General features: G+C 37.0%; 3 protein-coding genes and 2 long non-coding RNA genes across 9 annotated transcripts; 3 read left to right on the top strand and 2 right to left on the bottom strand.

Moving 5' to 3' along the window:
• The first annotated feature begins 1724 nt into the window (after positions 1-1724).
• LOC9327337 lies at positions 1725-12272 on the top strand. Its single transcript, XM_021014149.1, is given in 16 exon segments — positions 1725-1826; positions 1971-2144; positions 2215-3292; positions 3433-4141; positions 4530-5025; positions 5364-5515; positions 5614-8907; positions 9002-9205; positions 9591-9794; positions 9890-10093; positions 10287-10433; positions 10655-11005; positions 11117-11543; positions 11782-11869; positions 11956-12099; positions 12101-12272. Coding segments are annotated over 15 exon segments (7740 nt in total). The 5' UTR covers positions 1725-1826; positions 1971-1972; the 3' UTR covers positions 12171-12272.
• Positions 12273-12559: 287 nt separating this feature from the next.
• On the bottom strand, positions 12560-14393 carry LOC9327338. Of its 5 annotated transcripts, XR_002329576.1 has the most exons (5): positions 14205-14393; positions 13727-14089; positions 13273-13352; positions 12904-13086; positions 12560-12837 (listed from the first exon to the last, which is right to left on the bottom strand). It is a non-coding gene; the product is annotated as an uncharacterized LOC9327338 (long non-coding RNA). The 5 variants fall into 5 exon arrangements; XR_002329575.1 differs by lacking the exon at positions 12904-13086; XR_002329574.1 differs by lacking the exon at positions 12560-12837 and having other exon boundaries at positions 12845-13086.
• Positions 14394-14552: 159 nt separating this feature from the next.
• On the top strand, positions 14553-15477 carry LOC110225164. Its single transcript, XR_002329577.1, has 2 exons — positions 14553-14647; positions 15163-15477. It is a non-coding gene; the product is annotated as an uncharacterized LOC110225164 (long non-coding RNA).
• A 3103-nt stretch (positions 15478-18580) lies between these two features.
• LOC110224605 (AAA-ATPase At1g43910) lies at positions 18581-20392 on the top strand. Its single transcript, XM_021010919.1, has 3 exons — positions 18581-19071; positions 19154-19724; positions 19799-20392. Exons 1-3 carry the CDS (start codon positions 18638-18640, stop codon positions 20219-20221), a joined length of 1428 nt encoding a protein of 475 aa, XP_020866578.1. The 5' UTR covers positions 18581-18637; the 3' UTR covers positions 20222-20392.
• LOC9330026 (probable protein phosphatase 2C 11) lies at positions 20362-22531 on the bottom strand. The gene is made up of 8 exons (XM_002893919.2): positions 22167-22531; positions 21935-22077; positions 21744-21842; positions 21508-21666; positions 21333-21419; positions 21054-21145; positions 20800-20871; positions 20362-20621 (listed from the first exon to the last, which is right to left on the bottom strand). The coding sequence occupies exons 1-8, from the start codon at positions 22514-22516 to the stop codon at positions 20493-20495; spliced, it is 1131 nt and encodes a 376-aa protein (XP_002893965.1). The 5' UTR covers positions 22517-22531; the 3' UTR covers positions 20362-20492.
• Between the last annotated feature and the right edge of the window lie 437 nt (positions 22532-22968).

The raw sequence follows: 22968 nt of genomic DNA on the forward strand, positions 1-22968 counted from the left end.
AGTGTCTAGTGTCTTGTGTCTTTCATGTTTCTTGGGAACTCGAGTTCTCGCCGATATCTCCACTAGATCTGTCGGCTGTAGATGTTAAAATAAGAGTTAGACCGTTATATTTCTTGTTGTATATGTATATATAAATGATACCCTCCACATTCTCTGACCTCTTTCAAAATCTGAGAACAGGTCTCTGGTTAGTCGTGTGACCCTGTTATTGTCGGAAGACGAGCTTGCCTCAGGTTCTAGTACACAGACGGGTGACCCACGGGTTTGTGGAGCCTCTGTCAAGGTCTTGTAATGCCTCAAAGCCGCTGAAAGTGTAGCGAACCCGCTGCTTGCGTACGAATTCCCTATCCATCCAAGGGGTCCATCATTGCTGTCCCCCACGTCTTCTCTGGGAACTTGCGAGCAGATGATGTTGTCGCCGGCTTCTCTGTCAAGACGGCGCTTTCTTTCTTTCTCCAGCTCCTCCTTACTCATCACTTCACACATCGCGAACTCGTCCATCAGAGGCACCACTTTGAACCCATCTATTTCCGGTGTCATGTTCACCGGCATAGGGACAACGTACAGCTTCATTTCGTTGATGTCTACCCGCATAGCTAGGAACATGTCCATATCGTCGTCGGAAACAATGTGAATAGGGACAGGTTTTACAGAGCCGTCGACGTCCATCCATTCCGGCATTTCATAAGTTAGCTCGATCTTCTCCCTAGTTCTGTTGATGCTGAACTCTTCAATGACCTTCGTTTTTGCTGCTTCAACACCGTCTCCTTCCCTGAAGCGAATGAGCCTCCCCATCTGTCCCTCCGCTCCTGAGAATCTCCAAACTCCTTGTTCATCTTTGGACCACCCGCCAAGCTTAACCCGTACCATGCCCGTGATTCTTTCATTAGTCACCTCCATCATTTCACCTGTTTAAGAACCCAAACGAACCATGTTAGAGAAAGTCAACAAGTTTATATCTACAAACTATAAAGAATAAACCTCCTTACTTAACTCTCCACAAGTTTTCTTACGGTCGTCGCTGAAGTTGTAGACTTTATGAGGTTTTTGTAGTTGGTGTCGTGAAGATTTTGCATCTCGCCCCCAAGCCTATTTATTGGGTATCCAACTCTTTAGGTTAGGTGTTTAAATTTCAAAATCCCGCCCATCTGGTTTCGTAAAAGATTCGCACCGAAGATTTTTTTTAGACATTATGCAGGTTTGCATTTAATGTAAGTCCTCTACTTCTTTCTGTCGCCGCGGAACCATCCCATCCATAACAGAGCCGTCGCTTCTTTCATTTTTGCCAAAAAAGTCTACCCTCCTATCCCACTCGCATGCGTACGTCACTGCCTGGTTATTTCGTTATTTTCGTCAAACCGTAGCCCAAAAATGAAGCGTTATTTCCATGCCTTTGTGATATAGCAGTCAATTACCTATTAGCAAATTATCCTCTCTGATTTTACCTCTGAGCTAAATGTCCCAAAGACAAAACGATGAATTGATTGATGATGATTCTGTGAAAAAAAAAAAGAAAAACAGTTTCTATAATAACTAGGTCAACGATGGTGGCTTGATTGTTTACATCTTTTTATTATTTTAGTGAACTATTAGGCTATTGGGCTGTATAAAGAGTAAATAATAAAATTTATAAAGACTATCGAATAAGTAAGGAAGTTGGACTAAAGGTCTAAAGCTATTTTTTCTTAAGAAACTTTGTTAATTTAAATAACTATTAGAGAAAAAAAAAAAAAAAAACAGTATAAGGCACGTGCCTACCCTGCCCTTCACGTACGTCCGCCCCTGGAACAGCCTGGAACTACCGCCATCGGCCGGAATCTCTCTAGGTGAATTATTATCTTGTCTAGCTGATAACTGAACTTGGTTAATCAATCCGATTTGTAAAGTTTTTGGTCTTTGGATAGGTAGCTTTAATTCTCAATATGACACTGTGGGCTGGTGGAGATTGAATTATTTATATGTTTTTTCAGGAATGATAATGGACGGTGAGTTGATGTCAGATTACAAGATGGTAGCTAAATCTTTGACTAGGAAAGGAACTGCGATGGCTAAATGCTCAAAAGGCTATGAACCTCTGACAGAGAGACCAAATAAAGACTTGGAGCAGCAGGACTACTTTGATCCCAGTATCGGCGTTGAGCAAGGTACAATTATCTCTTGTCTATAATCACGTAAAAGCCAGCTAATGAGGAGGTTGCTGTGTTTCTCATACAGGTACTGATGAGCACAAGTATCCTGATCTTGAGGTTGGAAAAATCCCAGTGATGCCTTTCAGACCATCTCTTGAAGCTAAACTTAGAGGATTGCTGTATAACATTTGCTTACATGAGATTAAGCTATGCTCTGATGCTTTAAAAGAGTTTGTTATGTTACTAAAGGGAGAAACTGGCGGCCATTTGTTGCGTCTTTATTTCCACAACTCTGCCAAATTTAAGGAGCTTCTAGATGTATGGAAGTTTCTACATGAAAAAAAACAAGGAGTGTCCTATATATTCTCGCTTTTCCAGACGGTTTTGAGTCATCCAGAGGGAAAAGGTACATCAGCTGATATTGGAAGAGCTATTAACCAGCTTGGCAGGTCACTTATTGATGAAAAACTGCATGACATTTACAATGCATTGAACAGCAAAGAGGGAAAACAACAGAATGCTGCACTTTCACTCTTGGCTTCCATAGTTAGACGTGGTCCAAGAATGGCATCGCATATGGCGAATAAATTTGATTTTAAGGGTTTTGCAAAACTGGGGGAGTATAAAACTGGAGGGGCTGACAAGGTTAGGAAACATTCAACGAGGCAGGCTTTTGTTGGGTTTGCAATATCATTCCTTGAAGTTGGGCAACCTCATTTGTCAGATTCTATTTTATGGCAGAAGAAAATGTATTCTAATGTCCTAAAAGGCCTTGGGGAAGACGATGAAGACACTGCGGCTTACGTTTTGTCTACGTTGAAGGACAAGATCCTTGTTAAAGAATCATTGATTTGCCCTCCGCTAAGGAGTGTTCTTTTTGGAATCCCTGCACTAGAGAAGCTAGTCATCATTTCAGCAAGAGAGGATGGTGGGAAAGTGAATGAGTTGGCCCATGATGTTCTTGTTAAAGTTTGTACAGACCCCTCTAATGGATTGATGCCAGATTCAAAGAGCCTACTAATGCTCATGAAGAAGTTGAGAGCAACAGAAATTAGTTATCATAGGGATTTGCTTCTAGCCATTGTTAGGGGTAGACCGTCTTTAACTTCAGCTTTCTTGGAACAATTTCCATACAATGTGAAAGATTTTTCATCACCATCCTGGTTAGTCTTCTTCAAAGTACTAGAGTATATCTATATCTTCATTTTAAGTGCAGCCTGAGACTTTTGCTTCCTTTTTTTTTTTTTTTTTTTTTTTTTTTTTCTTTTTCATTCTTTCTGCTTAGTAACTGAAGTCATTGCAGGGTTTCTTCTATTTCCCTGGCAGCAAATTTGGTATCGCCGGAAAGAATTTCATCTTCTTTTGACTTTCTCAATCCAGATCATCGTGCTATACCTCCTTCTGTTGGTTCAGAAATTCAGACTATCATGAATTGCATATGCCCTCGACCGTTTAGCCGGTCGTTGATCACTAGAGGGATGCTCCATTCTGATTTACTTGTGAAACATGGGACTTTGAGATTTCTCTGGGAGACGCTGAGGCTGTTGGATTCTTTTGTTACCGCTTGGAAACTTCGCTCGTCTCAGGCTTCTCTTGAGCGGGATGTCATGGGTGAGGTGAGAAGCTTTTTTCCAGATGCCCAGGTGTTTTTGACTGTACTGAAGTCTCTGAGCGGTTCTAGCGAAACCCAAAAGCTGCCTTTGAAAAGAGAAGCAGTGTTGGATAGTGGATTAGTAGGAAAAAGAAAACGCTTTAAGCCATCTGAGAAGTGTGTTTTGGAAAAAGATGCTGGTGATATCGTCATTTGTGGGGTAGGTTCTGATAAAGATTTCTTTTTGGAAGAGGATACTGGGGATGCTCAGATGACAGATCAGGCAGATGCTGAAAAAGAATATCTTGGGATTGTTTCAGAAATTTGGGGTTCAGAGTTTTGGTCTAAGCCTTTTGATTCGGTCGAAGAAGCAGAGATGTTATTTCACATTAAGCTCCTGGATACCCTCAGGATTTATATGGTACGTCGATTTTTCGCGTTATTAGTTTTGTTGTGTTGTTGATAAATGAAAACGCTTAACCCTTTTACTCACTTAAGAATATTTAATAACAACAGGGTTTCTTATTGTTTTGCATTGTACTTTAAACCCTCGTGTCTCAAATTTTAGTTTTGAAGTTCTTGCAAGAGAGTAGTATACTATCCTGATTGAAGTTTGATTTTTGAGTTGTAGTGGTTTGTCCTCTAGACAACTAGAGAAGTGATATAGCTTTGCTTACTCAGTTTTGGTCCAATTTCTTGTTTCTTTTGTCAATGTAATTTAGTTTATTTTATTACTGTTAATATGTCTACGCATTAGTAGTACTTGACGAGCTCTGGTTTTTTAAGCTACATGTTTTTCATCTTTGCAGCGTTCTGTGCCTAATATCCTTGAAGGATCGTTTGATGTCTTCATGAAATTTCTGAGCACTTCTTCAGGTTTGCCAGCCGAATTGCAGAGAGCTCACTTGTCTTTGGTAAATGAATACATCAGTTGGACGCCAAAGTCCCAAAGTGAGAGAGAGAGTGTTCCTACAAGAATTCCACCACTCATGTTCAAGCATTTGCATGTATTCATTAATTTGTTACCTTTTTCATCACACGACGAGGTGAAGGATCTATCGTATAATTTAGCACTGGTAGCTATGAGCAGCACCGGTGCATTCGACAAAAATCCAAGTGAAATTGGGGCATGGTTCCGGTTTCTACCAGGTTTTGGAAAGATTAAACCACCTCTTATGGTTCAGGAGGCTGTACAGAGCATGTCATCAGTTGTCATCTCCTTTTTATGTGATGCAGTTACGACTGTTGGAAATAATTTATTCAAGCAATGGGAAATTGTCAGAAGTAGATTGTCCCATTTAAAAGGTACAGTTTTTTTGTGCGCTCAAAATTTATGGTTCTGTATAGATTGCACGTGTTTACTCTTTTTGCTTAGGTTTAGCTTCTGAATTGTATAATATGTTGCTCCTATGTTTGTTTAGACATACCATTATACTGTTTTAGGTTTTGAGTGGCAAATTTGTTGTCTGCACAAAGATGGTTATCTTATATGTCTCTGCAATTATCTTATGAATTTATGGCAAAATTTTTAATTTTCAAACTTCGGTTAATGTCAAGCTAGTTTAATCCTGGTTACTTGTCCTTTGGACTGTGATAAGCCTAGAGGAATTTATTGACTGGCGAATCTTCTGTGTTGGTTGCAGGTGACTCAATTGGTTTTAGCCCCTTAATTGTTTGTATTCTGGAGAACTGTGTTAGGCTGCTTAAGTCTGAATCTAAAAAATATTCTTTACCAGACAAGTCAGCAATATCTCTGTACGTCTGCAGCACATTGAAATATCTTTTGCAAACTCAGGTACATATATACATATATCTTATGCCATACGATATGTTTATATTCTAGTTTATGCCGCTTAAGACACCAATTCGTTTTCTATAAATTGAATATTGTAGGTAGATTCCAGTGGACTCTCTTGTTTGGTCCAGTCAGTTTTGTCTGAGGTGGTTGATGGATCTAAGGATTCTTTATGTGAATGGAGGCCATTGAGGATGTTGCTGCTTTTCTCACAATCTTTGTCAGACAAAAAAACTTTCATCTTACATTCCAGAAGGACAACGAGTTTACTTGCTGACACTTCTTTTGCAGATTCTCTTGATGAGATAAAAGGACTGGTGAGAAGAAGTATTTCTCTGGATGAAATCGCAGGAATCGTTAAAGCGTTTTCTTCTGCATTGATATGTGCAACACCTGAATCAATTTTGGAGAATTTTGCTTCTGTGATGGCTATTTCTTGGGATTTATATGGAACATCATTCTCATTTTTACAGTCCATCGCCTTTCTAGAGGAAAACTTCCTCGGAAACCTTTCAAAGCTATCACCTGACTTATTTGTTAGAGGTTTAGAACTTACTAGGTCAAGGAATCTCCGTGAAGGAATAGTAGATAGTGAGATTGATTTTGCTGACTACTCATCCGTAACTGAAGCAATCAAAAGTAAGGTGGAGATTCGTGATATTTATTCTTCTGCCTTGTCTATGTTCTTCGAGCAGGCTCCTTTTCCAGTATTACTTAACGAAATTATGAGCATGGATATATCTTGCGTGCCAGAGTTTCCAAGATTAGCAGAGCTACTGCTGCTAAAAGTTTGGCAACCTAAAAGTGATAATATTGAATCAGATATCCGATTAATACTATTCTGGCTCTTCCAAATACGATCATCTTACAAGATTCAACCAGCTCCGGTACTCTGTCGAATCTCTGAGATCTGCTTACGTCTCTTGAAGCACTTGTTCTCGCAAATATCAGAACGGGGCTTTGTTTCTGGACCTTCTTCAGATAAGTTGGTTGCTCCTTTTGCAAAGTGGAAGCATCAAGTGGCCCAGACAGTTCTTTGCCATCCAGTTGTGATGGCACTGTTGGAGAGTCCCTTGGATTGTGGCACATTACCTCCAGTGCATAATGTTAAGATTTTTTCAGAAACGTCGCTGACGACGAGCAGGCTAGTTATTTGTGAAATAGATCAACAAATCCTTGATCTATTGGTTTCTATTTGTGAGCACTTTTTGTTTGATGAGAGACACATTGTGCAGGATGGCGATCTCAGGGAAAATAAGTCAATTACGGTTTTTAAGGACTTGGTGCAAAGGCTTCTTTTGTTATTCAGAGACAAGTTTGAGCTTTGTGTTGGTTCTCAAAGTTACGCTCCGCTTCTCCAACCATCACAATTAATTCATGCGTTGTTGAGATTTATTTCACCTTTTAAACTTTTAGAGCTAGCCCGTTCCATGCTGAGTAAAATTGATGAGGAAGAATTGGCTAGCCCAAATTTGAGTATGATTATCAGTTTGGGATTGGATATTGCTGGCGGAGCTTTTGAAATGCTTATATCTTATTCACACCTGCCGGCTGCTAAGAGAGGGGTATATGATTTGCTGTGGGAATTAAAAGAAGAGAATTATGACAGTATACTCATTGAGGAAGTCTATAGCATGGCATGCAGGTTTTCTACCTCTTTTGGTTTGGTTTCGGCAGATACTTGTTTGCTTAAAGTTGGGAGCAGCATTTTCAGGGGGAAACATAATCGGCATTGCAATGTTCATCCATTGACGGTGATAATTTCACAGATTGTTGGGAGAACTCCTAAAGACTTGATTATCCATTATATTAACCAGCCAAGCATGACCAGAGCCAAGATATTATTCTATCTTGTGGAGTCCAGTCCCTTGCATCTGTCAGTCTTTGGACACTCTTTCTTTAGTATGCTAAGTAAGCAACAGGATGGCTCTGATCAGTTTATCATGCTTCCGCCTGCCGTGTTATCGTATCTGGCATCAGTTTATGCAAAAATCGAGACGCCGTGTAGTAGATGTTTAGATATAACTTCACTTTATTCAAATAAACTAACAAACGGTTTTCATCAGTGGCCCAGTTTTTTGTCTGGGTGGATCTTTGAAGAGAAGTATGAAGAGATTCTTATGTCGACAACTGAGGATATTGACACTATGTTTAATGCGAGTCTTCTTGGGATGGCAGTACGTATGTTTCAGTGTCACTTTGCCTTGAATGAAAGTCCAACTAAAATAGACGATCTCTTAAAGGTATTCTATTCCATGTTTCCCCACGCTAGTGCTGGCAAAAAGATGTTTGATTACGAGATAAAAGAAATGGACGCTCAGTCAGTACACTATATGTTTAATGTTGCTATCCGTGTAGTTGCAAAAGTAGAATTTTCAAGGATCTGTTTGTTTCCTGAGGATAGCAGTATATGTCATTTTAAAAGTCAAGCTGTTAGTTGTGCAAAGGAAAGTTCTCCAGAAATGGGATCCTGCAGAGAGAGTTTACTAAATGCTTTAGTTGAAAGTTGGCCATGTGTTGTCAAGAGATCTGATGGTTATTTTCAAGGGAATTCTGAAAGAAAACAAGACAAATGTTGGTTCCTGTGCAAAAGCCTTGAAAACTTCATTTTGAGAAGTATTCTAAAGATTTTGAAATACATGTGTGAGGAGCTTGTTAACTTGGATTCTCTTCCTTTCTTGGAGAAACTAATGAAATCAGTTCTCCTGTATAGATTTGAGGACTCAAAGACATTGAAGTTACTGAGGGACATTTTCTCCTTATTGTCGAGAGGAAAGTACTCATGTACACTATATATCCAACTCCTGGTATCTCACTCTCAGTTTACACCAACCATCCTATCAGCCTCGCGTACTGGTGAATTATTGAGGCCTGTCTCCAGCATTCTAAAACATCTTAGCATCCCAAGTCCAAATTCTGTCGGAGTTGGAAGTTGTTGTCTCGAAGCACCCGACTATGTGAAGCAGTTAGAAATTGTCAAAATTCTCAGAGTGCTGCTTTCCAAATGTGGAAAAGGTTCGGGGATCAATCTGAAAGAGCTGCGCTTTCTTTTTTTGTGTTCTTATGGTGCAACTATGAGCGAAATTGACTTAGAGCTCTACAAGTTGATGCATGATATCGAGTTGATTGAGGACGAACAGAGGCTGAATGTTTCTGAAACAGATTATTTGTGGGGTAAAGCTGCCTTGAAAATAAGAGAGGGACTGCGTTTTTCTCAGGATGCATATTATGGTGGTGAAGCTGGTTTGGTGGAAAATCTCCAGCAGATTCTTTTCAAAGAGAATCTTTGGATTGATCCCAAAATATGTGCTCAAACTCTTTTGTATTTTCCCTATCAACGAACTGCAGAGGTATCGGATAACTCTTACATATCTGATGATCCAGTAAGTGAGGTACCCGCGTGTTTAATTTTAATTTCCAGTTAAAAGTTCTTGTATTTGCATTTTCAAACAACGTTCAAAGTAATCATCCCTCCTCCCTGTGTAGAAATGCTCACCTGTTATTGAACGGTATGATCCGGCTTACATCCTGCCATTCTCAATACACTCATTGTCCATGGGATGTATTGAACCTGTAAAATTCGCCAGTTCAGGCTTGCTTGCAGTTGCGTTAGCGAGCACGTCTTCAGCAGATCTTGGGATGAGAAAATTGGGCTATGAAACTCTTGGGATATTTGTGCATGCCCTTAAGGTAATAATTATTTTGTGTTTTTCTTATCTGTATGCATAGCCTGTTTTGATACTCAAAGTCTCCTCAGAATCTCTAAGATATTATCATTCCTTCAGTAGTAACTGGTAGTTTCAGTAATTTAAATGGTACACAAAATGGGAAAGGATATTAAAAAGGGGAATATTTGGGTATACCCTATCTGAACAGAGGACTTGTAATTGCAACTAGCTAGCAAAAGTATTTAAGTTTTTGGAGTTATGGGTCCTTAGCCTACCAATCCTTTTTGCTTCTTTAATTAATTGGTTTTGCAAAGGCTCACTGATCAGATTTGTTCTCGATTATTCCATTGCTTCTGTGGACACATGCAAGTATTTTTTCTTTGTTTAACTAAAACTTTTTGATGTAGAGATGTGAGAAGAATGAGAATGTAATGGGGCTTATGCTTCTGCTGATGCATGTGGAAAATGGAGTTGACAAACGGTGGAAAAGAATCCCAACAGTTTGTGCTTATTTTGCTGCTGTGACGTCTCTGATATTGTTGGATTCTTCTCACGAACTTTATGCTCCCATAAATAAACTTTTGAAGAGCTCATCTACTCTGAACCTGAAGGTACTTAATTATTCGCTGAAAACTGTAAAACTCTTGTCTTTTGTCCCTAACAATTTGCCAGCATTCAAACTGTTTTTGATTTTTCTTTTTGGTAGGGAATACCTTTGTTTTATGACTTTTTCTGGAGCAGCACTGTTGTCCTTCGATCACAGAGGCTTTGGGAACTTCGCCTAGTGTGTGTGGGCTTGGAATCAGAAGACGATGCTCAATTGTACATAAGAAACTCTGTCCTTGAGACATTAATGAGTTTTTCCTCATCCCCTCTTGCTGATGATGAAACTAAAGGACTAATCCTTCAGGTGATACTTTATTTCCTTAATGTCACTTAATGTTTATCTTGCACCTATATGCAGTTGCCTCTTCAGTGTCATTAATATAGAAGGTTAATTCTGAGAACATATTTGTTTGGTCGTTCTGTGTTGTGGGGTATCTGTACTCCACCTTTGAGCTCATAATGAAAACAATAAAATCCGTCTTTCTTTCACTTTTCAGGTTGTGAGAAAGTCAGTCAAGTTCCATAAGATAGCCCGACATCTAGTTGAAAACTGTGGTCTTTTGTTATGGTGTTCATCGTTTATCTCAATGTTTGCTACAAAGCCCATTGGAGATGAAGATTCGCGCTTGGTAGCTGTCTTGGAGGTATTAGTCCAGTAATGATATTAGTTGATTTTCAACTTTTAAAAATAACTAATGATAGATACATTGTTTTGCTAATGAAAATCTATAGTGTGATGATGAACGCAAAACTGAATCGAATTCCTCAGTGATCAACCATGATTGTTGTCTAGTTGGCGTCAAGGGTCCTTTGTTAGAATATTGTATTCGTTAATTGAATTTGCTTTGTGATATTGTTGTACCAGGTCATAACTGATACACTCGCCTCCAGAAACGTCACAGTGTGGTTGCAAAGATCTGCCCTCGAAGAGCTAATGGAAATCTCGTCGCGTTTATACAGATTTTTAGGTGGTGGATTGGTATCAGTGAAAGAAAATGGTACTTTGGTGGATTTGATTTTGCAGATACTATCTGCTACTCTAAAGATATCACAGAAACGGAAACTGTACCAGCCACATTTCACCATCACAATCGAGGGGATATGCCAACTCTTTGAGGCAGTTGCTAATTGCGACTCTCCTCAAGTCGAAGCTAGTGCAGAGCGTGGGCTTGATGTTATATTAATGAGCACCCCGCCAATTGACATAATATGCATGGTATCTCTCTCCCTCTCTCTCTCTCTTTCTCCAACTACTGTGAGCATCCGTCCAATTTTGGTTTTGAACAGTTTAAAAAAGTGTTTGTTTGATACGATGATATCTTTTCAGGACGTGGACAAGCTGAGAAGGTTTCTTTTTTGGGGAAGCTCCACAGCCTTGAAGAGTGACTTTGAAAAGGGATCTAAGCCTAGTGAGTCTCATAAAGATACTAAAACACACTCTGAAGAAGCACAAGAAGAAACTATGGTAGCAAAGTTTCTACGCTGGCTGTTGGCTTCAGTGATTCTTGGGAAGCTTTATTCTGAAGCTAATGATTTGGACTCAACAGTCTTGAGTGAAACAAAGCCAGAAACTTTGTTGGAATACTTGAAGCAAAGGAATATTGAAGGCAGCATGACAAAATCGGAGCACATACTAGGGGAAGTAATCGTATATCTCCAAAAGCTTCTGTGTACAAACAACATGGTTCTTCTTCCCTCTGTTGTATTTGCACTTTCTCTCATGCTTCTTCGCAATGGCCTCTTCTTGACTGCAGGTATGCTGCTTTTCACCGAGTTAAACAACTCTTGATTTCCAGATTACTTGGCTTTGATTGAGAATTGAATTCTTTGGTGAAGTAGGTTTGAAATGTTTCTGCTTTGAATTTTCAGTTGTTGATTAGAGGTCATAAGAATCTGAAACTATAGAATTTATATAGACAGTCTTGTTTGTAGGTGTTAAAGCTGCACGTTTCTGCCAACCTAAATCTGAAATTGTTCTCTCTTTCTGCGTAGATACAGAGTCCGAAGGTGATTACAAGCTCATCAGATCTTTGTGTTCTAGAATTAGTTGTCCTCCTGAAGCTATTCCGGTCTGGAGATGGTAAACGATTCATCTATTGTTTGTTCATCATTTCAAAGCTTTCATTGTTTTTCACTCCAAACCGTAACATGAATCCTTCTCCATAGGTCGTATTATCAGGGATGGAAGGATCTTTCAACGGGACCAGCCACAGATCCGAAAAAGATCGATGCATGCCAACAGCTTTTGCTGATATTCTCTGATATGCTTGGGACAATGCCTCAGGAATCTCAACAAGTGTTGCTTCGTGATTTTTTTTGAAATTTCCAGTGTATTTGTATCATCCAAATCAAATCAGTTTTGTTTTACTTTATATCAATGACTGGAGTTGTTTTATTGGTTAGTTCACAAGAACTATGTTTAAATTTTGATGTATTAATTGTTATTAAGCAATAATCCCTTAATGATAATTGTTATTGAGCTAGAGTCCATATCATAAAATCATAGCATCTTGCAGCCACCAAATGTGTCAAGCTTGGCCATTTTCTTTGAACATTAGACATTGAAAAATTGAACAAAGAAAGGTAACAGCTTGCTGTCTGGAACTGCGGTCACTTAACGATGGTCAAGGAGAAACATTCTCGCTTAACCGGCTACTTATGAACGACATTTGCAAGAGGACCAAAAGAAGTGTTGGAACTTAGAAAGCTTCGATTGGTGACAGTAGTGGTTGGCTTTGAACTGTCTATTTCGAAATTTGTAAAACAATTATTTACTTAGTTTATAACCAGTTTTATTATTCCTTTTTGTTGTTACAATCCTGTTTTTTTAGCATTACTCGAATAACAAACGTCAAAGATGAGGAGCCAATGTACACATTTATATTAAAAGAAGAAAAATGAAACCCAAAACTCCTGTCCTTTGTCCTTTCTCTTTGGTTTTTTCTACTTGAATTAATGGAATTTTGGAGCTTTTCGAGAATAATATTACAGTTGTTCATGGTCCGGGCATCATAGTTTCATAGTTTCACCATAAACACTCTCCAGCACCTACATCACAAAAACTCACCTGTATCAACTTAGCAAAACAATAGAGGAAATGGGAGTTCAATTTACCAAATCAAGCTCGGTGTTCGAACAATGATGGGTCCATGTAATTTTGAGAATGCCTCACATGCCCATGGAATGTGAGAAGAAAAATTTATGCCTTTTTCAACCAAGAATTCAAAGAACGGAAGATCCTATACACGTTCCACTCAACCTACGGCCTGAGAAGAAGGAGGTGCAGAACAAGGACTTCTGGAGCCAACAAAGGATCAAAAACAAAATGCTTATCATGCATGAGTCAGAAAACATACAACCAGATTTGTTCACTTTGCTTTTACCAGAGGAACTCATGCAACAACATCCACAAACTATTATTACACATGTGACTCTAAACTTGTATACTGTAAGATTCGACATCATATGTACTGAAAGACATACCGCTGCTTCCTCACAAACGAGTTCCACATGTGCATCATCTGCTTCTCATCCTTGGTCACATCAACGAAATCATCGAGCATCTGAAAGAAAAAAGATTTTCAAATACTAAAAGGAGAAAACTTATTCGCTGTAAACTAATGGAGAACCAGACAAACTATGTTAGAACCGAGAACAAACAGAAACACTTGGTCCTTTAACCAGTGTTATATAATATAAGCAGATGTGGTTCTACTGTTCCATATCAGACCATGAGGCTTGCTCGTGTATTTCCTTTTGATATCTCTCTATCATAACAATTTTGCTCCTATCAAACATTTGCCTATGCCCCAGTCTTCAATATTCCTTTCCCTTTCACACGAAGCATATATCTACCAAACTACTGAGCTTTATCCAGCACATCTGAGTTGAATAAAAGTAACCTAAAGCGATGAAAATGTTAAACTCTAAAACATACCCTTGTATCTTCAACTATCTCGGTCAGAAAGTACTTGTTCTAGAGCCATGGGCTGTGATAATACACATCATCAGCAATCAATTGCAAGAGAGCTAAAAAAAATAGATCACCTGAGCTCGATGAGAGTGGAAGAACTGTCTCTTCTCAAGGAGGCTACGGCTGGAAGAGAAAACAATTTGAAAAATTCCAAAGAATGAACCTATGTAGTTAAATGAAAATGGAAGAAGAGATGGGTAGAGCGACAAAAGAAAGTCAAACATACTTGCTCAAGTTGTATAGACAACTTGTTAGTTTTTGCAAATTGCAACATTGTACTTCCAGCTATTGTCTGCACGGAATCTGGATCACCACATGATTGTACGTCTGCAGGAGGAACTCTTTGATTAGACTCAGCACCCCCATTTCGTTCATAATGCTTTCCAGGTGGTATTCGGCTCTTCTCGGAAATATATCAATCAAACAAACAATATGCTCTAACCTAGCTAAAGAGAGATATAGTTCTTTGGGAGTCAGATAGGATAGATTGAGAATCTCCATCTTCCTTATCAACAGAGTTTGGGACTAACTTTCTTTGAACCGTTGCAGCTCTGTTCTTACTTGTCTAGAATCAATCGGAAAGCTATCATCAAACCTCCTCTTATGTTGCCTCTCTTTACGTTGGTGCAGAGGATCCCGAGTCATCAAATTAGGTTTGGGGCCTTGAGAAAAATGGACCCTTTCAGCTCTAGCCTTCCGAGGATCCCTTTCTTGCTTACTTGTGAGAATCTCAGAGTGCTCATGGCTCCTCCGCTGAGATGGCGGGACTTCAATCTATTCCACACTGTAATTTATGTCTTCCTGATTCAGGCGAAAGGCTGAGAGGTTAGTACCAAAATTGAAGATCAAAAATCTCTTCTCCACCGTTAAAGCTCCAAAATTGAGGTAATTTGTTGTCTAATTTATTTTCATTATTAAATCCAACAAGTTTGAGACTCGTTTATGGTGTTAGAAGAAGATATTATTGTGTTGTTGTTGTTTAATTCATCAAAATTTTGAATTAGAGATATTGCAGATTTTAAATTTTCTTTGTTATGCTCATTAAATTCATTCACATTTGGTATTGTAGTCGATCTGGGTCGAATAAGGTTGATAATGTGTCCATTAACACTTGAATCAACTCAATCGTAGAAAAATAGTATGAAATTATTAGTGGTCAGGACATTGATGTAGGATAACTTGGTATTACTGAAATGGAAACAGCTGCTAAAACCTGGTATTACTGATACGGTACAACTTGGTATTCCGTAGACAGGTGCTTGGTACAACTTGTAATACCAATTATTATTGATTTTGTGTAACTTAGTACTATTTGGTACAACTTGTCATATCAATTATTATTTATTATGGGTAACTTGGTACAACTGGCTATTCTAATGTTAATATTTATTTGTTTTCAGGATACAATGAATAATAATCTTCTCACAATAATATATTTTGATTATGGGGGATCTTATATAAGAAAAGGAGCTGATACACAATGGATTTCAAAAGAAGATGTTCATCACACTCTTTTGGTGAAAACATCTATTGAGGAAGTCATATATTCTGAATTGGTGAACCAAATATGTAGAAAAATGATGGTTGATAAAGCTACCGTTGTGTTGAAATTGAGCTTTGTTGCTGAAACAGTTAAACCAAAGAAACCAACATATATTTCCCATGATGATGATGTAATGTGTTTTTTGGAAATGAATAAAAACCATTTCCATGTTTTGCATGTGGAAGTCGACAAAGATGTTGAACGTGATCAAAGGCGAGAGAGAGAACACTCAGGAAAATCAAGAAAATCAGGGGTGTGATAAACTTCTAAGAGAAGATATGGGAAGTTAATTTCGTGCAAGTAATGAGAAGTTTATTTCAACTGGTAGAGCCAGTGAGGAAAACATGATTGTTTATGAAGGCTAACCATCTCAACATTATGAGCTGCTAGAAAGTGGTGAAGATCTTGGATTTGAAGGAGCAGAAGTTGATAACAATGATATGAGTATTGAGGTCACACTTGTTGTTAATGTTGAATGGGAAGACGGTTTGAATGTGAATATAAGACAAGAATTTGAAAGTAAGCAAGTAGTGGCAGATTTGGTTGAAAAAGGTGCGCATAAGAATTGTTTTGAGTTTGTTATAGTGAAGTCGGATACGAAGTTGTATGTGGTTAAATGCTGTGAGGTAAAAAAAGGTTGCAAGTGTGATGAGGTAAAAAACTATTCTATAAGATGTAGGATTTACCTTGTGTAACTCCTAAAGCTTTAGAAAAGTTTTTAAGTCTTTAAAGTTTTTATTTTTCTAATCACATTTTTTTGGTTTTAAATAATTTTAAAGCCTCCAAAATCCTTCTTCTTTTTTTTTAATTCTTTGAATTCAAGTTTTTTTCTATAGCCGCACGTAAACGTGACTTTAAAATTAAAAAGAATAAAAATTAATATTTTTTCTTATTTTTTTTTTCCATTATATGAAAACCTCTGATAAAATTCGTTGGAAAATTATTTTTAAAAAAGTATTAACTAATTTATAATTGATTTTTTTCCTATTCTTTTAAGATCCATTTATGTATATAAAAAAATATCAGATATTGCATTTGATACAAAAATGGAGAATATGAATGTATAAAAACTTCATAAAGTTCTTTGTGTGAATTTCGTTGGTATATCATAATTTGGATTTATATTCGCTGTATTTTATTTTATTTAAAATCAGAATTTTTACAGCCATAGTTTCTACAGTTTTGTTATTACCAATCACATTCTAACATTTAAAGTCTTTAAAGTTAAAGTCTCTGTAGTCAAAGTTTCTACCGCCAAAGTTCTTACAGCGAAAGTTTCTACAGCCGAAACTAAGAGTCGTTACCAATCAGACCCAATATATTTGTAAACCAAGATCTGTTTTCGGTTCATTCGGTCGATTAATATAAATATTAAAGAAAAAATAATAATAATCTTTTAGGTTACTAAGATGTAAGATCTGTTCGGTCTGAACAGAAGACAATATTATATAAACAAAATTAAATTATTTGTGACGTTTAACAATAATCATACAATAATATTATTTTAAAATTTAATTTAAATTAAGCAACAAAAACTAAAATAACGATATCCTCTTTGATTCGTTCCTAAATAATAGATATCCGTAAAGCACTAGTCAAATGTAATATCCATAGAAAATGGAACAATGTTGATGTCACTCATCGAACCAAACTTATCAAAGTAACTGTCTCTCTATCTTGAGACCAGAGTTTGATGATATTAAGAGAGGAGAATTGTTCATCCTAAGTGGAACATCTCGAGGTTGCTTCTTCAGTTCTTCTTTTATGTGGTTACAAATTTCTACACAAAAAAACATTGATGAATGTTGGAAACTAAAAAAGGTTTAGTAAAAATTTAATATATATACTTAAATGGTCAAAACCAAACAATAAAAGGTACAAAAAAACAAGTTTCAAAATAAGACTCTCTAAATAAGTGAATATTGATGAGTTTTTTTTCCAAATATACCAACTCGATAAATCGCTAGATTTAGCTATAAAACAAGAACAAAATAAGTGAAAGAAAGTGATATACTGGTCCGACCGACCAATCTGAGTCGGATTTTATAACTTTAGTTGCTTTTTTCAAGATTATTCAATTGATTTGCCATGTGCACGACTCCAAACATTAGTCTTTCAAAATATTAATATAAAAACAAGAACCAAAACAATTTACGACCCTCCATTGAGAATCTTTTCTTCCTTAGCCAACAAGTCCTTTTTACGTTTAATCTATATTTTCCCTTTTCTTTTCTCTGAATAAGACCCACCAGTCTCCTTTGTTGTATGTACATGTATCAGTTTCATATTCATCATATGCATGTCAGCTTCCACTTATTTTCCTTGCGTGTAATAATTTACATACATTTATTACAAAATATTTGTCTTAACTAGCACATGCCACTTGTTTTGTTGTCTAGTGTTTACCCTTACTATGCTACGCTTAATCAGGCTGATTAACAACAAAACTCCTGATTAGTTAGCCGGCTCTAAATTGATTACAATATGCATTATATGGGGGATAAAGAAAAAGTCCCAAAAAATAAGCTAAGTTTATTTTCTTTTTTGAAAAAATACACGAAGTTATATCGGTTAGAATATAAAAGATAGAAAACATTAATATACCATTAGATTGTATATTTTGGTAATGTGAATACTTTGTATAAATTTTCTTATCCATTTTCAAATAGTCCAAACTCTTATAAATGGTTCAATTGGATTTTGTAATCTTCCGACTCGAAAAACTATTACGTTCAGAGCTAAATTTTGTAAGTAAAGAGCATTTTTTTTTGTGTTTTAAGAAACCCTCCAAAATCCTTTTTTTTATATAAAGTTTAATTTTTTGATAAAGAACAAAACCCATATTCATAATAATTATCACAAAATCAAAGATTATTTGCACGCCGCCAACCTAATTTGTAAGTCATTCGTTGTTAATTTGCTTTGCTTACATAGATTATTCAATATGTTTTAATAGAAAGTTAGTTTGTATAACAAATATTTTTTAAAGTGTCTATAGATACATTAATCACATTGTTTAATTGTCTACATTGTATTTGTCATTTGTGATTGTGACTTGCCTTGTCTTTATCTCCCTTGACCTAAATGACGTCTTCCACTTTCTCTCATCCATGCTTGGAGCTTTCCACCCAAGTTTTGCTCACACTTTCCCTGAAATTTCAATCTTTCTTTTTTTCTTTTTCAATTAAAATGATAAAAACCAAAACTTTATAAAAATTAAATGTCAAAAAATTATAACTTTCTTGTTCACCACTCACCAAACTCTCTATATAAACATATACACACCTCTCTCAATCTTTCATCATCTTTCACTTAAGAAAAAACCAAAAAAAATGGCGAGTCTTTATAGTCAAGTTCCTTCTGTATCAGCAGTTTTCTCTCTTTACACATCTTTTTCCGCAATCACGATGCTTTTTCGAACAATCCTCAACGAGATTGTGCCTAAAAGAATCAGAGAGTACATAGCTATGAAAGCTGTGGACTTCTTCTCTTCTTACTTTCAATCTAGTTTCACTTTTGTGATCGAGCAACGTTGGGAGTTTGTTGAGAATCAGACCTTCCGTGCTGCTGAAGTTTACTTACCTACCCGTCTCGCCGGACTTTCTACAGGCAAACTTCTTGTGGGTTCTAGTAATCTTAAGAATCCAGCTGCTGAGCCAAAACTTGGGATCCCTGTAAACACAAAGATCATTGATGAGTTTGAAGGAATTCATCTTGAGTGGACTCTTCACTCTGTTGAAACTAAGAAGTATCTACCCGAAAAACGGTAACCTAAAACTCTGTTTTTTCCCTTCTCTTAGACTATAATCTGTTTGTGACTTTGTTCTGACATGTTTTGATGTGTTTAGGTACTTTCATTTGACATGTAAGAAGGAGTTTCGTGAGAAGATCATGACGGATTACTTCACTTACTTGGCGAAATCAGCGGAGAAGATAATGAGCCATCGCGAGAATCTCAAGATCTATACTTACAATCAAGACCGGTCTAAATGGGAATCCGCTATTTTCGAGCATCATACGACGTTTGAGACTCTAGCTGTTGAGCCAGAACTCAAGAAGACTTTGATTGATGATCTTGATGCTTTCTCTAAAGGAAAAGAGTTCTTCAAGAGCGTGGGACGTGCTTGGAAGCGCGGATATCTTCTTTACGGTCCTCCGGGAACTGGAAAATCTTCTATGGTAGCTGCCATTGCTAATCATATGAAGTATCATATCTATGATCTTCAGATTCAGAGTGTTAGAGATGATGGTGAGTTGCGGGAGATTCTTACATCAACCAAGAACCGGTCGATTCTTCTTATTGAAGATATTGATTGTGGAGCTGATGCTTCTCGTAGACGTCAGACAAAGAAAAAGGAAGGAGATGGTGGAGAAGATGATGGTGAGCCACAAAAGAGAAAGAAGAAGTTTGAAGTTGGGGTAAGTTAAAAAATTCCTCTGTTTTGTTAAAATCTCTGTTTCTTTGTCTTATGAATTTTCTTCCTTATGGACAGATTTCGTTGTCTGGTTTATTGAACTTTGTTGATGGACTTTGGTCGAGCTGCGGAGAAGAAAAAATCATAATTTTCACCACCAATCACAAGGAGAAGCTCGACCCTGCGTTGCTTAGACCGGGAAGAATGGATGTTCACATTCTCATGGACAATTGTACTCCCTTTGTGTTCAAGAAGCTTGTGGCTTTGTACCTCAAAACCGATGAGCACGTGTTGTTTGATCCCATTGAGAAGCTCATCATTGAAGTGAGTTCAACTCCAGCTGAAGTCACGCAGCAGCTCATGGCAAGTAAGGACGCTGATATCGCGCTTAAAGGTCTCCTTGAATTCCTGGAAAACAAGAAGATGAAAAAGGAAGAAGATTCTAGTGTGGAGGAAGAGGGAGAGATTGAAGATGCTGAGACTAAAGAAGCAGAAACATAAGAAGATTATCTTGAAGACTTATTAGAAGTAATTCTTGTGTTTCAGCTCCTTTTGGTAATAAATATCATTGCTCTAGACCAGATGAGACAAATTGCAGCTGAAACTACATGTTGATGTATGAAAAATTAGGGGACATAGAGTCTCATAAATATATCTTTCTTTTTTTAATTATATAAGCAAATGTGTGATTGTATTAATGCTGTTTTGCTAAAAAAACCAGAACATGGAAGGAAAAAGCAACAGCTCAAGATCATATGACTTTGGTTCTTTATCAAGAAACCTCGAATCGAACAACAATGCAAGTGATATTGTCAAAGCTACCCCGTGCGTAGGCTTCTTGCACAAGCTTTCTTGCCGCTGCTTCGGCATCTGAAATGTCTCGTGCTATTGCCACGGCATCCTGAAAATTTAATTTTGGGAATGTGGTTTAGGTAGGTTTTCAGTTCTTTGTTTTTTGATAAATCTAGAGAACATTCACAATAAGTCCCATCACGAAAAATGTGCATTTTCAAAACTAAACAAAGTGTAAAAAGCATATAACTATATAAGGTTCAAATGAGCTTTATCTGAAAACTAACCTTGTTTGACAATACATTCCACAGTCCATCACTAGCAATAACAATAAACTCCAACGTGCTTATATCCTCCTCCTAAGAACAGATAAAGAGTAATGAGTATGAGTATAGGCGCAAGCGCATTGCAATCAGGAAAAAGGGCGTTCTCATTTTGTGACTTAACCACAAATGTGGCATAAAACGTATATAAATTCCCCAATGATCAGAATACAGAGAGCTCAATGGCCATGCAACAAGAGAGAAAACCATCTAATCACCTGAATTTCTGGCTCTGCAATCACATAGGGTTTAAGTTGCTTATCCCCAAATGCCCGAGAGACTGCAAGAATTCCACCAACTCGCCATGTTCCTAGTGTATTCCAAGGAACGAACGATTAATAACTAAACGGCCCAAACCACAAATGACTTCAAAACAACGTATCACATATCTCTAAACTTCATGTCAAGTACAGAAAACCTGCCTAAGAAACACCAACAATACTAAGTGCACCACCACTCTCAAGCACACATACAAAGAGGGAGAGTGGAAACTTTACCAGCCCAAATAATAAAGCCACCAGCATCTTCAATCCGTTGTCGCTCATCTGATCTATCCGGTTTATGATCATCAGACAGTGGAACAGCTACATAACAAACAAAGAGCATCACATAAACAAAGGCCAAAAAGCGAGGTTAATCAATTTAGTATCGCAGAGTCAAAATCAAACAAACCTGAACCATTTTTCGACGCTACAACTCTAGAATCACCGACATTAGCAACAATCAACTTATCCCCTATAAGCAAAGCAGTCGAAGCAGTCGAACCAGCATTCTTCAGTTGTCCTATCTCATCAATAAGATACTCTTCATCTGTCTGCTTAAAAGTTTCAACTGCAAAATCAAATTCAAAGTCTAAAAAACTCAATTCCATAGAAAGATACTAAAAGACTCAAACTTTTTCTCATTACCAATAGCTTTCTTAGTGTCTGAGATAAAATCATCATGACTAACTAAATTCTTGAAAAGATTGTTTTTAAGATATTCAGCAGTTCTTGCTCCACCATGACCTAATAAACCAAACAAAAACACATCAGTAACAATCAAATGACAACACTCTGATTACAAGTAACAAACAATGTGTTGTTAGAAAAACATTTACCATCGAAGACACCAAAGAAAGCAACCATTTGTCCATTAACATCAGAGATTCTAGTTTCGAAGTAATCCTCCATTGTTGCTCTTTTACCCTTAAGACTAGAATATCCATAACTAAACTTCACAGTTCTAACTCCTGCTAAAAAGCTACAACGCCGGAGAAAAAAAAAACACAATAAATCAAAAAGATCCTAAATTTGAGAAAATCGATAAAAAGATTCAATTTTTTTAGAAACCTGATTCCACCGCCGCTAAAGAGAGCATCGGGATCTCTAGAAGAAATCATGGAACTAGGATGATTGGAGTTCGCCGCCGGAGAAGAAGAAGATTCCGGCGGTGGCGAATTGGCATCCCCACGAAGGGGAGCGACGGAGAGTGGAGGAAGCGGAGGAGGAGATGGGTTTGTCAGGTTTTGTGATTGGCAAAACCAAAAGAAGAAACAGAGGAAGAGATAGAAGATGATAAAGGAAGAGATTGTTTGGGAGTTGAAGAAGAAGAAGAAGAAAGACCGAACAAGAGTGGTGGGTTTGGTCCGGAGGTGGACACATTCAATAGGAGAAGAAGCAACATTTCTAATTTTCTTCATTTTTCCTTTTCTTTTTTTTTTTTACCGACAGTATTATTCTTTATATTCATCATAAATAATTAAACTATTATCTTATATTCATAATTAGTCATATACAGTAAAGCCTCTATAAATTAATAATGTTGGAATCATGAAATTCTTTTAATTTATAAAAGTATTAATTTATCGATTAATTTATAGAGAGTTTAGGCTAATTTTGTAATTTTTAAAAAACTTTTTGTCTAAAAATATTTCTTTTGCTTTATAATCGTTATTTTCTAAACCAATTACAAAGAATAAAAATTATTATGTCTAGAAAACAAAAAAAAAAAAGTTCTTGATGTAGTAAAAATGTAAAAAAATAAACTTGACCAAAAATTAGTGTAAATTAAAAGAAAAATAATAGCAGAGTCATAATTCACTAAGATTTTTACATTATAATATATATAAAGATATTACTCCCTCCGTTTCAT

This window comes from Arabidopsis lyrata, assembly GCF_000004255.2.
Source record: "Arabidopsis lyrata subsp. lyrata unplaced genomic scaffold ARALYscaffold_1, whole genome shotgun sequence".
NCBI classification, from domain to species: domain Eukaryota; kingdom Viridiplantae; phylum Streptophyta; class Magnoliopsida; order Brassicales; family Brassicaceae; genus Arabidopsis; species Arabidopsis lyrata.